General features: G+C 44.5%; 1 protein-coding gene across 5 annotated transcripts in view; it reads right to left on the bottom strand.

Moving 5' to 3' along the window:
- Positions 1–16,802, bottom strand: part of PTPRE (protein tyrosine phosphatase receptor type E) — a 111,392-nt gene that overhangs the window by 21,880 nt on the left and 72,710 nt on the right. For 3 of the 5 annotated variants that reach the window (XM_072870749.1, XM_072870751.1, XM_072870750.1), the window contains 8 exons: positions 12,180–12,282; positions 11,843–11,916; positions 9,106–9,242; positions 4,604–4,694; positions 3,572–3,648; positions 3,410–3,446; positions 2,237–2,334; positions 1,084–1,203 (listed from right to left, as the gene is read on the bottom strand). In XM_072870749.1, coding sequence (XP_072726850.1) covers positions 1,084–1,203; positions 2,237–2,334; positions 3,410–3,446; positions 3,572–3,648; positions 4,604–4,694; positions 9,106–9,242; positions 11,843–11,916; positions 12,180–12,282 — 737 coding nt within the window. Of the gene's footprint in view, positions 1–1,083; positions 1,204–2,236; positions 2,335–3,409; positions 3,447–3,571; positions 3,649–4,603; positions 4,695–5,569; positions 5,665–9,105; positions 9,243–11,842; positions 11,917–12,179; positions 12,283–16,802 lie in introns of those variants that run through there. The other 2 variants (XM_072870752.1, XM_072870753.1) reach the window with 2 other exon arrangements.

Genomic DNA, 16,802 nt, shown 5'->3' with positions numbered 1-16,802 from the left:
ACCTATCCTTAAGGCTGGAACGCGGATCTGTCTCGCCAGCGTTCAGCCTGTTAGCCAGGGTCAAGGCCATTTCTTTCAAACTGGAGACAGCCAATTGGTTTTGTAAGGTTACCTGGTCTCCATCAATGGATAACCAAACCCTCCTGACACATACTTGGCAGTGATCAACAAGTGAAAGGCAACCAGGTCCACTCCTAAACCTTCCAGCCCTTCAGCTTCTCCACAGTACGTACATCTCTGTACCGTTACTTCCTTCCCACTCTGTCTTCTGAGCAGAGCTTCTCTGGGCATTTTTATCAGCGATGCCTTATCAGCAACCACTGGTCATACCAAAGCAATCTGCATGCTCAATCAGCACAGACTGCTTCACAGTTCAGGATCTGTAACTAATGCTGAATGAATCCACCTGTATTTTGAGGCGTTCTCAGCCCTCCGTGTAGTTCTACGCGGCTATACGTGGTTTATCACCTCTCACCGGCCCATAGTGTCTTCAGTCTTCAATCTGAATTAGACGGTCACTGCATTACGAACACAGCAGCCCTCCCTTTAGGGGGTGAGGATCTCTAGCAATTTGCTCCCGTACAAGGCTACACAGCGTGGACGAGAGCAAAGTCATCCCCGCCATCTCTCTTGTGATCTAAAGCTTTAACGTGTGCTGGAGACCAAGGATACAACAGAAATCAAGCTGTAATGCTGGCTGACGTTGGCCAACTAGTATCCACAGGCTACTCCAAATACCCAAACATATCCAAATTCACTCATTTATTTATCTATGCAATTTGTCCCCAAAAAGGTCAAGACTCTGCTCCTGTGCTCCCTCACAAGGAGTGACTTTCTGTGGCCCTTGGCTACAGACAAGAAGAAACCGAGCAGAACCTCTTGCAATCTATTAAACGGTAGCGGATGCTGCGTGTGCCGCCCTGCAGAGCTTGCTCGCCTGCCTAGGAGAGGTGCCACACCTTTCTCGATTCGCAAATATGTTTAACTAATTTCCTGAATTTCTTTTAAGCAAATGTTCGACATTGCAACAATTTGCTTTAAAAATTGGAATGAAGACCCAGCAAGAGCATTATTGTTACTTACCGACTGAACGCAGAACTTGCGGATGGTGTAGTCCACCAGAACTATGCAATCTTCCACTGACACGCGGATATTTCCGTAAGTCCAGCACCCTTGGTCAGGCCAATACTGGTAACATTTTTCCTGTACAAACATATAGGGATTTTTATAACACTGAGTCTGCTTTTATTGTGGGTCACTCATAAAACAATGAAGTTATTTGAAAACATGCATATGAGTATGCAGAGTTTCTCATCTGGCACAATACAGCTTTTGCACTTTGCTAGTGCTATTGATGCTTAAATTTATGCAGAGAAGGTGACAATAGCTTTGAAGTTATCTTTTAACCTAGCCAGACCTAAACAGCTTTCATTTTGGTTTGGTTTTTTTGTTAGGGGGTGCCTGACTGTAATGTCTTGACTCTTTTATTTTTCAGCTTTAGGTGTAGTCACTAGGGAAACAAGGTTTATTTCTTGGGCTCATGTTTTTGAGAACTTTATATATTTCAAATAAGGATGTAGCATGCTCAGTGTGGCAAACTGTCCCCCAGGGGAAAAGTAAGTAATTAAAAAGCATCTTTTGTGTTTCTCATGATACATTTCCTTAATATTTTAACTTAGCTTCTCAAGTCTGCGAAGCAGGAATCAAGTTAAATGTTTCGCGCTTCTCATGTGCGTCTCAGCATTCAGCCAGTACACGTAGAAAGCCTCACAAAACCGGAGAAGCGAGACGCGTACGAGGAATAGGGGACAGGAAGGAACAGCATCACTCTCACAAGAAAAAAAGTGTTGTTCTTTAATTTTTATGTGCCTGTGCCAGAAAGATTTTTGAAACCTAACTCTCAGAAAAACAAATAAAATTTTTATCTTCATTTCTAACCAAACCCACCCCCAAGTGCAGCCTTATGCTGCGATAAAAACACAGGCATGAGAATTTGCCTTTGGCTATGGGCTACGCAGGACAAAATTAGCTACCAGAATTTTTTCCTTGAGATCTACATATATAAATTTGTAGTTTGGAAATTAAAACTACATTTATGAGCAGAAACTCAGACGTGCTAACAGGGACTGGAGAAGGAAGTGGTCAGAAACGTGACTGACCAGACGCTGAGCAGCCACGACTGCTTTTGGAGCACGCTCTTGTAGAGACATCCCAGAGCAAACTGAAAGCTCTTTACCTCTTTTCTTTCTTTCAGGTTGGTTAACATGACGATAACGGTCGACTTCTGCTCCCATATCATCCTCCAGAAGTCATTAACTGTTTCTTGCTTCGGTCCTGCAGACAGAACACAGCTCTGCTCACGAGGGGTGATGGTGACCAGCATGAACACCCCCTGCCCCTGTGCGCTGGGTGCCCACCCGGGTCTGTGTTTACTACAGACTGCTCAGGCTTTGAATATACCACGTATTTCTTTAAAAAGAAATCGTATTTTCTTTTACACAATCATATGCACTCAAATCTACATTTCCAGCAGATACAGAACAAGGAGCAGTCGTTTTAAACTAAGGGAGGGCAGATTTAGACTGGATTTAAGAAATAAATAAATTTTTTTACAATGAGGGTGGTGAGGCACTGGAACAGGTTGCCCAGAGAGGAGGTAGTGGAGGCCCCATCCCTGGGAACATTCAAGGTGAGGTTGGACAGGGCTCTGAGCAACCTGATCTAGTGCAAGATGTCCCTGCTCTTGCAGGGGGGTTGGACTAGGTGACCTGTAAAGGTCCCTTCCAATCCAAACCATTCTGTGATTCTGTACCTCCTCTATTGAAATATTATTAATGCTCTTTTAAGCGGGCTATGGCAGGAGCATGGTTTAGGATTTCTCCTTTGCAGCTCTGCCCCATGCCGCGGTCCAACATTAACCTGTGACCACAACGAACAAATGGTCTTGAGAGCTGCTTATCGTGCTGTGCAGGACAGGAGGATTTCTGAAGGGCAGGTGCAGCTATTGCTTTGTGTCTGGGATTGCGATGACAAAGTTCACAACATTTGTGACCAAATACAGCATAAGAATTCATGTGAAAATGCTAATTGCTGTATCAGGATTGCTTAGACAGAATGTGTTATCAAGAGACTTAATTCTTCAAAGCCCCAGTAAGTAGATGAAAAATAAAGAGAGAGAAGCAAAGCGGGGTGGAAGGGGGAAGGCGAGCCTCTTCGCTCAGAGCAGGATCTGCGGGTCTAAAGGCAGTGGGTTACCTCAGGCTCACTTTAATTTCATTTAAACTGTAACCTCTAAATCCCACCTCACATTTGGCCACCATCTGCAGCTGAAAATAACCTCTAAAACACATCTAAAATTAAATACGCTCAGCCATAAGGTGTACAGAATACAGAAATGAAAATATATTACCTTGTGCTGCTATAAATTTATTCTTTTCTTTATAACCCTATGAGAAATAAATATAATAGCAGTTAAAAGATGAAATGCCAATATATGCTAGCAGAAAAATACTTATTTAATTCACAGTCAAAGTTTGCAGGTTTGGTTACCAGTGGACAACTGTCAACTTACATCTATATATGACGCATTAATGTAGTCTGAAGCTGAGACTCCATCGATTTGGGTCAAAATCACTCTGGAATGATCATCTGGAAGAAAACACATTACAAGCACATTTGCATGTTAATCAATCTGAAATATGTTACTTCCTTGCAAGCGGGAGGCCAGGCTAAGCATACACTTCCCAAAGCAGCCATCTCCCGTACTGCTCCTAGTTCTCATTAAGAAACTTTCTCCACAAACAGAATCACAGAATCGTATAGGTTGGAAAAGACCTTTAAGATCATCGAGTCCAACCATAAACCTAACACTGCCAAGCCCACCACTACACCATGTCCCTCAGCACCTCATCCAAACGGCTTTTAAATACCTCCAGGGATGGGGACTCCACCACTGCCCTGGGCAGCCTGTTCTGATGCTGGAGAACCCTTTCAGTGAAGTAAAATTTCCTAATATCCAGTCTAAGCCTCCCCTGGTGCAACTTGAGGCCATTTCCTCTTGTCCTATGGCTTGTGACCTGGGAGAAGAGACCGACCCCACCTCTCTACACCCTCCTTTCAGGCAGCTGTAGAGAGCGATGAGGTCTCCCCTCAGCCTCCTTTTCTCCAACCCCAGTTCCCTCAGCTGCTCCTCATAAGACTTGTGCTCCAGACCCTTCCCCAGTGTCTTGCCTTGCTTCCACACCTGGAGGTCACCGGCACTGCAGCTCTACAATACTGGAAGCCCAAACTCTGCCATATTTGATTGCCCAAAACTAACCTGAGAGACTACAATATCTACGTGACACTGTAATTTGGTAGAACCCCGTGAGAGCTAAGGCTTTAGAGCGCAGCAGCTGATAACCGCTACAGAGAAACCTAACAGGAGAAGATCAGCACTAGAGATACGCCACAAAACAGACAGGTTTTGCACATACAATGTATGAAGAATAATTGTGACCACTGAAATTATATTACTTGAGTATTTTCAGCAAATGAGCACTACTACCAGCATGCTCAGTGCTGGAGTTAATTGTCTGATTTAAAAGAAAAGGTAATGTCTTACATGGCAGGATGTTAGGATATCTGTTTTTCTCCCTGTTTTCTTCCTTATTTGCCATTTCAAATGTTCCCTGCACATATCCAGGTGTTAATGACTAAAAAAAAGATAGAAAAGTCCATGTGTTAGAAAACAGCTAACTCTTGACTGCACATGGCTCAGGGAAAATCTGCATTGACACATATTGCCTTGCATCCAACAGAATTAAACATATTTTATTTTTTTCGCAATAACTTTCATTACTCTAAAACAGGAAACCACGTCCTGGCAGATTTCACTACAGAAAACGAGTTCAGCAGTTTTAGAAAAATAAGTAATTTTTCCATCAGAGATCGCAGTTATTTAGAAAATTGTTAAACTCCGAGCCGCTGCTTTAAGCTGCCATCTGCCGTGGTGATTCACAGCACCATGACCCAGCCGCGCGGATGTGCTGCTCCCTCAAGCTCGGCTCCGACAGCTACTTTTAGCAATAACAGTTGGTTCAATAACATAAATAGAGTTTGATTGTTAATAGCTCATTGCTAAGAACATTAAATATCAAACATCTTGCCGAGACCCGCAGGTGAGGGCCCAACTCCGGCAGAAAGGGAGGAAGCAAAAATAAATCCCAATTCTTTTATGCCAAAAGTCGCTGTACGAGCACAAGTCAAATTCTGCTAGTAATCAGCAAGATCTAAGACTGCAGAGAAATTAGTCAAGCTTAAAAAAAAAAAAAAAGCACTCTTGCAGAGCAATCAAATGAAAAGAAGAAACAGAGAGGAAGAGGGTGAGGATGAAAACGAGGAGGTGCCCAAGGTGTAGCCCCTCCGCCTCCACGCAGAAGCTGCTGAGATACCACCACCGGGGCCAAGCGACCGAGCTCGGTCTGCGGCGGAGAGCCCGGGGCACGGGGAGAGTCGGAAAAGGCACCGTTCATCAAGAGACATGGCTCGAGGCTCCTGCCCTGCACTGCTCTTTTGGCTGCCCCCTCACCGCAAATGGCATAAACGAGAAGCGAGTTTCATCAAGTTTCTTGTATTGAATTCCTAAAAGCCAGTGTTGGCGTGTTGGATCCCACCGAGGTAAAATCCCAGCGGCTGGGGAATGCGCAACCGCCTTTCTCCCGCCCTCCGACCTCCCACCACCCAGTCTGAATCATGGAGGGGAAGGGGAAAAAAGCAGTAAGCGACTGTACAGCTTAAAGCAACTATCCCTGCTTGCCTGGCAGAGAGCAGGGCTTGGAATTTCCCCTTAAAAGCAGCAATCCGTGTTGTCAGGGTGACATAGGATAAAAGGGGGGGTGCAGGGAGGACTTCACCACCACCACAGAGGAAACAGCAATGTGCATTTGTGGTTTGGTTTTTTTTTTTTGGGTTGGTTTTTTTTTTTTAATCACTTAAACTTGTGAATGTAAGTAAAAGGAAGGAGAGAGAAGGTTAAAAAAAAGTTGAAAAAGAAAGCTGCTTTTAGCAAACTGCCCAATTCCTTATTTGAATGAAGCCCATGGTTTTGCTAATTACAATACATTTACAATTGAGAAAACACATAAACTTAATTTATGTTTTGCACAGAAAGAAATAATTCGCACTTCGAACACCATTTCTTCAAACTTCAAAAGTCAGGCAACAAATTCCCAATAAATAGTCATAGAAGTTCTGTATCTTCATGTGAAAAACGCATGAAAAGTAATGATCTCTGGCGAAAGAATCTCTCCATTCCCTGCTCCTGACTCCTGCAAGGCCCTGACATCTCCCTGGAAACCTCCTACTGTCACACTGCCCTGCTTGGAGCGGGTTTTGAACCCCGGTGCAAGGACACAGCCTCTTTCGCTGCTCCCACCCATCTTCAGAGGGGAGGATGTGATTCATCGAGGATGTACTTCATCACATCCTCTCCATCACCCCATGAATCACGAGGAGCCGATGAGTCTTGGTGGCACTGGGTCATCTGCTGCCACCGCAGCCTTCTCTGCTCCCACTGCGCAGGAATCCTGAAAGCTCTCTGAAGCTTCCAAGGGGCTCGACCTGCCCCAGCACTGGCACATTTTCTCCTTTTTTTTTTTTTTTTTTCCCCCACTGAATGAACTGCAGGGACATCTTAATCAAGTCAAAATTAAAATTTCAAAAGCAAATTCTTACAGGAAGGTTTTCAGACATTAATCTGAAAATCAAGGCAATAAGCTAGCCATCATAAACTTCAAACATCCAGCTCATCTTGCATTATAGATGATAAAGAGAGGCAAGAGTTATTTGAAGGGACCATATAGAAAGGAATATGGGTTTGTTTTTATTTTTTCTTTTTTTCCTGTGAAGAAAGAACACATTCTTCCTAGTGCTCTATGCTCATGAAGAAATCAAATAATAAAAAAAATGAAGCAACTGAGGGGAGAAGGAGCCTCTGCTATTTTGGTTAGTATAGAAGTGCAACAAGTGCAAGGTACTTCTTAAGGGTAATTGAGGCTTTAAGGATAAAATTGAAAGTATTGAAGAACACCATTAGGCACATAGATCTAAGAGAACTGTCCTCAAAAATCCTTTCTATCCACTGCGTGTCTTCATCTATCAGCACTTGCTTTATTTTCTTTTTGCCAGAAAGATTGCTTGGGACTTAACTTCTTTGGCTGGTGCCCGTGCCTGGCCACACCGCTGGCTCACAGGACTGCCAAAACGCCATTTTAAGCCTAAATGTGTTTCAAATTCGCGATGGAGACCCTGTACCTGCGCTCCCGGAGATGCCTGACCCCTGACATGTTATATCAGGCTGTGCGAGCAAACACCGCAGCGGGCAGAGATCCCCATCAGCTGAGCAGCCCCAGCCCCGGGCTGCAGTCAGGGTCCACCGCGGCTCAGCAGCTCCCGCAGCCTGGCCTGCCCAGCGCCTTGTGCAAAGGGGACGGCTTTGGCCCCATCCAAAAACTGCAGGATTTGGCAGCTACAGCTTCGAGGGGCAGGTAGAGGTGTGGTGGGAGGATGGAGCCGAGTGCTGGGGGCTGCTCTGAAGGTGAGGTTGTCACACAGATGTCTTTGTGCCCAAGGGTCCTGATTTCTCAACCCCTTTCCTTCCAGTGCTGCAATAACAGACTTCCATTTGCCAGCTTTCCTGGTTTATGCTACAATATCAATCACTCTGATTTTCAGCTGTCTTTCCCCCTTTCTTCCCCTCTTAGGCTTGAGCAAACAGCTCATATAACCACGCAAGCAGCCACAGGAGATACAGCGGGGAAAAAACAACCCACATAAGGCATCAAGCAGACTTTATGTACCACCACCCCCCGTCACTGCTCAGACTGCTCACTTACGGGGACCGGACCCCAGTTTTCAGACTCGGCATCTGTGTGCAGACAGAAACTCACACGCTCCCAGCATGGTGCAAAAAATGATCCAAGCAAAACAGGTTTTAAAAATAAAAATAGATAGCTTGTTTTGCTCCTAACTGCAGAACGAATTAATCAGGAGAGTCAAAATTCACAAGCGCACATCTTGTCAAATTAATTTTCACATTTTGTTGACTTTGATAAATATCTCCACAATGCTCCCTCTCTGATAAGGCAAAGAAATTACGTGTTTTAAATAGATCATCAAACAAATTGCAGATATAAATATGCTACCAATTAAGAAGGTAACTTAACAGACTGTCTAATCAATGCATGCATCGGCTTTGACAACTCTGTATTTGACATTTAAGCTACTGCTCTGTGCAACTTGCTTCTGCTGTGAAGGGAAGTGAAAAGAAATAATAAAAGTATGGAAAAGGCCCCCAAATGCAGACATGCGAGAGCAGACTCATCGCACCGGGTTTCTCCATAGAAACCAGCTCTGCAGCAGCTCGCCACAGACTCCGGTTACAACTCATCTATACGACCACACGCAACTGAAGCTCGGCTTATGGGCAGAAAATAAAATCTCCTTCCTGACCAAAGCAACGCTTTAAAGAAAAACCCTTCAAGTTGAGATACTTCATAGAAACATAATGGCTAGGGCACAGGGCACTGCAAATAGGGAAGTGATGGGATGATAACAAAGAGCAAAAGGTCAAATTGCCAAAAAAAAAAGTCAAACCTCACTACAGCAATATTGAAGGCCACACTGTGTCTTCCCCTCTAAGTACTTCCCATAGAGGTGAAACACTCAGACTCCCCAAAAAAACCTCAATCCCCACCAAGAAAATCAGTGCTAAAGAGATTCATATTCAATTTTCCCCTTTCAGCTTTTCACATCCAATTTTCCAGCTTTCAAGCAAGCACTAAAGACCTTTAAATATTAGCAAGTGTCAAACAGTTTATATATTACCAATTTGGCATTACCGTATCGTAAAGCAGCTAACGTTCCAGATTTTGTCCAGATAAAGGCTCACCACACATGACAGAGCACGTACGAACGACACCAGCACACTCACACAACAAGTGCTGAGGCTCCGAGACACCAGCACCATGCACCAAACATTTTTAAAGGAATCGCTAATGCTTGCAGGCGTTTTGATTTACCCCCCTTTTCACCATGCAGCCGTCCACTCCACATGTGAGGACTTACATTAAACTCCTCCCGAAAGAGCTTGCCTTCGTCTGCTGACCGCATCCGTATTTCCTCTTCAAGATTTTCTACTGGAATAGGGAAATACTTCTTTGGGCCCGAGGGAGACCTACTGAGCAGCATCACCCGTTGCTGTTCTGTCAGTACAAGGAAAGTACATGTTAAAGGCACGTCCAGAGCAACAGATAACAAGCTATTTCCAACTACAAATAAATTTTTATGCTGGAAGATGCCAAAACATACTTCTCATATGAGACTTCAATCGGTGATAAAGCTCATTTAAATGAAAAAAAAAAAAAAACCAAAACCCAAAACCAAACGAAAACCACAGGCCAAGTAGCTTCTTTGAGAACATAATAAATTCAAGTAGAACCACTATTGATAAAATTAATGGTTTCTGTATTTAGATCCTGTATTAATGGTTACTGGTTTTAGAATCTGTATCAATGGTTAATTAATGGTCATAATCTGTATTAATGGTTTCTGATTAAAATGTGACCAAGTTTTATTTAGAAAAGGAGAAGGTTCCTTCTGCTGACGAAGAGCACAACAACCCAGAGCTGCTCTGCCACAGGGCAGGCACTGCAGGGACAGCTTTCAGTGTCTATCACTGAAGAGATATGCTAGATTATTTCACTTGTAAAGGGGAGGGAACAAAACAAAAAAACCAAAAAAACTTTAACTTGGCAGACAACAGAAACTCTGCACCGAGAAGAGCTGTTGCTCTCAGCTGCCCCAGATCACCCCAGCATCAGCCCAGCCCCGGCACGCAATCGCTCTGCGGCAGCACGGTCTGGTACAGGGATTGCTGCCGGTGCTTCTTTCCACCCAGACCTCGGCTCACCCAGGGAAATAAAGCCCCAGGACACCTTTGCTGGCTGCCTCATGGCCCTTCAAGAACACAGCTGGCCACCTGGAAACTGCACTGAGCATCCCCACGGGCTGCCTGGTAGGACGGCTGGAAGAAGTATCACAGAATCACAGAATTGTATAGGTTGGAAAAGACCTTTAAGATCATCGAGTCCAACCATAAACCTAACGCTACCAAGCCCACCACTACACCATGTCCCTCAGCACCTCAGCCAAACGGCTTTTAAATACCTCCAGGGATGGGGACTCCACCACTGCCCTGGGCAGCCTGTGCCAATGCTGGAGAACCCTTTCAGTGAAGTAAAATTTCCTAATATCCAGTCTAAACCTCCCCTGGCGCAACCTGAGGCCATTTCCTCTTGTCCTATCACTTGTTACCTGGGAGAAGAGACCGACCCCACCTCTCTACACCCTCCTTTCAGGCAGTTGTAGAGAGCGATGAGGTCTCCCCTCAGCCTCCTTTTCTCCAGGCTGAACAGCCCCAGGTCCCTCAGCCGCTCCCCATCAGCCTCGTGCTCCAGACCCTTCCCCAGCCCCGTTGCCCTTCTCTGGACACGCTCCAGCCCCTCAATGTCTCTCTTGGAGTGAGGGGCCCAACACTGAACACAGCATTCGAGGTGCGGCCTCACCAGTGCCGAGTACAGGGGGCAATCACTGCCCTGGTCCTGCTGGCCACACTATTCCTGATACAAGCCAGGATGCCATTGGCTTTCTTGGCCACCTGGGCACACTGCCGGCTCACGTTCAGCCGCCTGTCAACCAGCACCCCCAGGTCCTTTTCCACCGGGCAGCTTTCCAGCCACAAGCGGAGGGATTAAGCCCGCTGCTTTGTGAAGACAAGTTTTATTTACAACCAAATGCAAACAGAAAGGCAGACCGCTTCCCTACACGCTGACAATGACGGGGCGATTTCCACTTGCAAACTAAAACTGACTGGTGGCTGCACTAACTGTCCATCGCCCAGGGGCACTACCCGACGCCGGGCCACCGCGGGGATCTCCAAACCGCGCTCACCGGTTCCAGTGCACCAGCACCGACTGAACAGGAAGCCGACGGGTATATTTAGAGGTTTGACTTTCTCTCTGACTGCCACTGTGCTTTTTAACCCACTCTTCAGTTCATACGTAGCGATGTGGAACCGACACAAAGATGTAATTCTTTTCATCATTAAGTTTTTCTCTTTGTTCTGGCTAAAATAATTTATCGGCAAGAAATGAATGGCTCCTCCATGTTTGCTAGGTTTGAACTGAGCCCCACAGACCAACCCACCCGAAGGGCTCCCCGCTAACAGACATAAACCCCGCACAGCTGAAAAAGCCAGTGGGAAACATTTTCAGCTCTTGAGAGTGTTTTATTTTAGGAGCCATTTTCAACTCCCGAGAGTGTTTTATTTTAGTGCCGCTGGCTTACAATACTGCCCTGTCTCATCCCCTTGCTTGTTTCTCTTTGCGTTCAGGAACCAGCCCGTAATTTCACAAAGAGTTAAGGACCTTTTTCCCCCCCCTTTTAAGAAGAAACATTGCAATCCTTTCTCTAAATACAAAGATCACAGTGCCAGAAACCTGGCTCTCAGCTGGCATCATAATAAAACATATATAAAGAGCATGAGAAACATTTACAAAGAAATATTTGCTGTACCCCAACTTAAAGTGAAAATTATTTAAAACCAACAACTGGAAGTTAAAATTATATATACACATACTTAAATATGGACCCTCTTTTTTTTTTTTTTAAAGTATTTTCTCTTTAATAACAATCCTATAACTTATAAATAAAAAGCAAACATAACTGAATTCTTAATTAGCAAATGAGCGTGTGCATACACAAACAAAATTCACAGTGAGGAGGAAAGCAAATCTCTCCATACCTTGTTCTTCTAAGATCCCATTCGGCATCTTTTTGTCCCCGGAGTTCACAACAGCTTTCCTATGTCTTCTGAACCTGAATTACACACACCACGTTAATCCGGGGAACTATGTTGAAAGGTAACAAGCATTTTTCCAAACCAGTCTTTACCAACCATGTAATTCTGGAGAAACTCTTTCTGTTCATCTTCGCAGCGAGAGCCGCCACCGCCGCGGCGCCCTCCTCTACGCTGTGATGGAGGCCCCTGCCTCACCATAAGTACGCATTTCATTTCCTTGTTAGATCATATCGAAACAAGACTGAGCTAGTTCTGCATGCAGAGCTCCCCACAGACCTACCTGAAAAAATAGCCAGCCAACAGAAGGAAAATGATGAAGACCAGGAGCAGAATCAGCATCGAAGTCAATAGGTCCTTGTGTAAATTGTTCTCCTCTGTAGAATCTGGGGATTGAACACAGCCAACGTGAAACTTCATAGACATGGACTGCCTCATCTAGTACGGGCCAAACTGTGCTTAGTGTATCAAAAATCTGTGGCTCTATGCAATATTCTGCTTGTGCTTACTAAAACCATCACAAGTTATTTAATATGTGCAAAGCTGAAATTGAAAATTCAATTTTTTTTAATTGTGGGTTTGGTTTTTTTTTTCCTTCAAAGGCTCAAACAAACTAACTGCTGCTGAGAACGTCAAGGATATTTTTGGGAATGACTGGTTAAGCAAAGGATTGATCTGCAGTTAGAGTAAGTTTAACGGGTGCAAGGTTTTAAACTAAATTTGAAGCCCATTCAAAAGGTTTGCTGCAGTATCCTTATGGGCATTAGCTCAGCCAGACAGAAATTACCCAAGAATGCCACCCTTTGTACAGATTTTATTGACCCCAGAGATACAACATGTGTTTAAACACATCTTGTTTCCCAGTCTAGAACACCACTGCTGGCTGTACCAGGCTGTAAAGCAACGCTGGGCATGACGGAGGGGGAAGGCAGGAGGGGACAGTGCAAACTGCAGCGCCTTCTATGGCTTATATTATTAATATTATATATATTATATATAAGAACGAGTAGGAATGATAAGACTTTTAACAAACACTCAGAATGGAGATTAAAAAAAAAATAAAATTTTAGCTAGTATAAATTGCAAGTCTCACCTTTCTGTTAATAGTGGTTTTATGTATGTGACTCTTTACATTTCAGTTTCATTATGCTTCTGCAACATTTTAATTCTACTGAACAATTCAATATACAACACATTAAAATAATTTTAAAAAACCCTTGTTTTATTTAAGCAAGCAAAACTCTCAGCCTTAGCCTTCAGCCAGCAAAATATAACCCTGCTACCTGTTTCTCTTTCTGACCAGACGAACAAACCCAGGTTAGTGTAACAGTGGTGTTAGAGACCTCGCAAAGTGGGAAGGATGAGGCCCTCACACCTGGAATTTATTGCCCGTGCCATAGGATACAGAGAGAGGCCCACCCTTCCTCGGCTACAGCCCACGGAGCCACCCGAGGCAGCAGCCCACGCGTAGGGCAGCCACCAGGATGCTTCCCTGGGGGTCCGGACACCCCGGTTTCTCCATCGTTACACCAGCCTTCCTCAGCCTCCTTCATTTGCACTTTCTGTATATCTTCTTACCAGCGTACGCTCTTCCAAAGTGAAGGCAACTTTTATTGCTGCCGGTGTGGGTTTTTTTTTTTTTCTTTTTAAACTACATTTACACACCTTTAACGAGTTCTTCACCATTCCTACAGCGGTCTTTGAGAACTGCAGCAGTAATTCTCCTAACACCTCCCACGTTCACACTTCCCCAAAACTATTTCTTTTTGCTTGCTTTTAGCAAAGACTTTTTGAAGGGACCTTGCCACAAGCCTCAACATAAAATATCATGAAAACACAAGATCACGGTAACTTATGTAGGACTATGTAACTCCTGCAATATAATATCGCAATACAAAAGAGCTCATATGGATAAACTGACAGTCCAGAATTGAACCCTGCAAAACCATTTGAGTGTTGGTTTGCATCTCGTGAGCAGCTGGGAACTCTCTGGATGCTCAAACAGGGCAGTACGGCATGGAAAAACTTCCTTTAGAGGCATAGGTGCACTAGAGGTATACAAGGAAAGAAGATATCTCAAGTCAATGTAATAGTACAAAGAAAGGGAAGGCAATAAAATGCATGAAACTTGACATTTAAGTGGTATATAAAGACAAAAGTGACAGGCATGACAAAATGGTAATCAGAAACCGTCACTTGACAGGGTTTCAGAAAATTGCTATTGGAAAGAGCGTCTGGATGAATGTGCAGCACCAGAAACAGCTTAATTTCTGTGTGGTATTTAGCAATATTGCACGCTGGATAGAAACCAAGGTCTGACAAAGAAAGAAAGAAACAAAAATATCTATTTTTGCCCCTCACAGGCAAAAAGGAGCCACTTTAGCCCACTTTTGAAGTTTAGAAATTTCAGACTCAATATCTCGAAATCCTCCAGGATTTAGGGACTTTGTGTTAGTTCTCACCGTCGGCTCTGTGTCGTGACCCATGACACAAGAGGGAAAAAAACAACAAGTTTGAGTCATGAGGAAATAAAAATTTTCCTCAGTTCATTACACAACACAAAATCCCCCGTCCCCTCCTTTCAGAAGAACTGATGTACCCCACAACACGGTTTTGGGGTGTCTCTGGAAAACTGATTCCTGGACAACCACAGAAAGCCTCAATCCAACCCAGGAGAAGTCCAACCTCCTGCCAGACTACTATCTACATTTCTTTAGTTAAGGGCAGAGCAGCCCCACAATGACCAATGCAATTCTCCGCATCAAGATTTCACCTCTCCTCCTAGCATTTCACAAGGAAATTAGGTCAAAAACCACAAACGTCCCATCTTCCTTGTACACGGGCACATCTGTTTTCGAAGCCTTGCAGTGGTACGCCAACTGCTTCACCTCTGCAGAGCCCGTGTGTAAGGCATGGTGTGGTTTTAAACAGTTGCATTTATTACCTGTATTTTCTTCCATATCTGCATCGGTAATTTTATAAATGTAGCCCAAAAATTGTAAGAGAAAGTTACAATGGCTTAGGCCATTGTAGACTCAGAGGCTGAAAGAGCTTTGGCCAACACAACTATCTACATATTAAGTGGGATTTTAAGCGGAGACTGAAAGACAGACCTGAGATATTTTTTTAATCAGTGCTGCCTCAAAAATTGACAACTGAAACATATGAGTAAATGCACACAGATGAGGCAGATGTCCTCTAAAGCAGATCTCCGCTGCAGCCACTGCCAGGGAAAATTTTCCACTGCTCCAACACAAAGAGCTGTGGTCCAAAACCACAGGGCTTTCTGTTCACAGCCACACAAAAAAGTTCATCCCGAGGGTATTCTTTTAAAAATAGAATGAAATTTCATCTTGCCAAGAGAGGAAGGTTAACACCAGGAGGATGGTGGCAACCCCTCGTGGTTCCCCTGCATGAGGCTGACTCATGGGTTCTTCCCAGCTCCATTCCCTGTGCTGCTGGCCCAGCCGTCTGAGCGGCTCTTTCTGGAGATATATCACCATTTCCTTCAGGGTTATGATGTTCCCACTTTCCGTATGTGTCAGAAACAAAACCACCCACAAGAAAAAAAGGGAACTAACAGCAGTGCATGCAGATCAGTAACTGCCCCGTGATCCCCCCTCCACACTCTCTACCAAACTTTGATTTTTTTCATCCCTGGATCGGTTCCTTTGCAAGTAGGACCTGAACAGTGAAATGGCACATGAATAAAAGTGTGATTAAAACACTTTTTTCTCCCTCCACAAAAGCAAGCTAACGAGGCAAGGTGTGCAGTTTGCCCTAGATAGCAAGTCAGGCACCTGAAATTATTCTGGTGATTGACAAAGAACAGACAAGATATGGTTTATCTGAGCACAGGAGAAATCCCACAACAGGCTCTATTTAGTCACAGGTCTGAACTTCTTTTCAAACAACAGAGAACTTAACCCTCCACCTCTCCAAAACTAAAACTCAACTGCTCTCATCCATTATTTGGGTTAGATTTCAAGTGGGTTTTTTCAGGGTGCATCCTTCATCTCTGCTGTCCCTTCAGCAGACACACAAATGTCCTTTAAACAGGGCTCAGTCAAATCTGACCACAGAGGCTTTTGGGCAGCGACACAGGCCTCTGGTTTGGGTCAGAACTGTTGCTTCAGACATCCAGCCCTGCAAAGGACCCCGACCTCCTCCGACATTTATTTTACGTGAAGAGCAGCTGCCACAACATCTCAACACAGACGTTATCGAGCACATGGCAAACAATGCACGCAATCTTAAAGAGGGCCACGTTATAAAATACATGATTATGAATGGAATTCTGGTCAAATTTTAATAGAGGTGTTTTGTCACCTGCAGGCACAAAACCCAATGCTTTACCCCAATGTTGGTACTTATACACAACTTCTATCAGAGTAACGCATCCCCCACGTGCGGGATACAGGAGCTCTTAGATGTGTCTCCAGTGAAGAGCTCAGTCCAGCTTGCGTTAACTTCTACAGCCAGCTTGCCTGGTGGCCATGCAAGACCTCACATGTTAATTTAGGGGATACTTCAGACCGGATAATCTATCATGTGTGAGAGTGTTGAGTATCTTCCATACTACTCCTTCACCTCTTCATGTTTCAAAGGGCAACAACGCATCTTCAATTTTTCTTGTAGTCTTTCAATGGTCCTCACGTGCCCCACAGAGCAGGTAACTGAAAATTCACCGAGAACAACCGCAGGGAGCAGCAGAGCTCACCAAAGCACACACAGCCGCGGGACAGAAACCCTTCCATGTTACCACCTTGCCGGGGGTACCGGGATGCTACTCGCAGCGCAGATGCACGGCTGGCGCAGGCTGTCCGCATGCCATCATTTGGACTGATGCTAAGGTGAAGACACACTCAAGCGCCATATTCTTGGTAGTCCTTAGCACTTTTTGTGG

This window comes from Ciconia boyciana, chromosome 8 (genome assembly GCF_034638445.1).
Source record: "Ciconia boyciana chromosome 8, ASM3463844v1, whole genome shotgun sequence".
Taxonomy (NCBI): Eukaryota; Metazoa; Chordata; class Aves; order Ciconiiformes; family Ciconiidae; genus Ciconia; species Ciconia boyciana.
The sequence above is the reverse complement of the archived record's forward strand: the minus strand, read 5'-3'. Positions and strand labels throughout refer to the sequence as shown.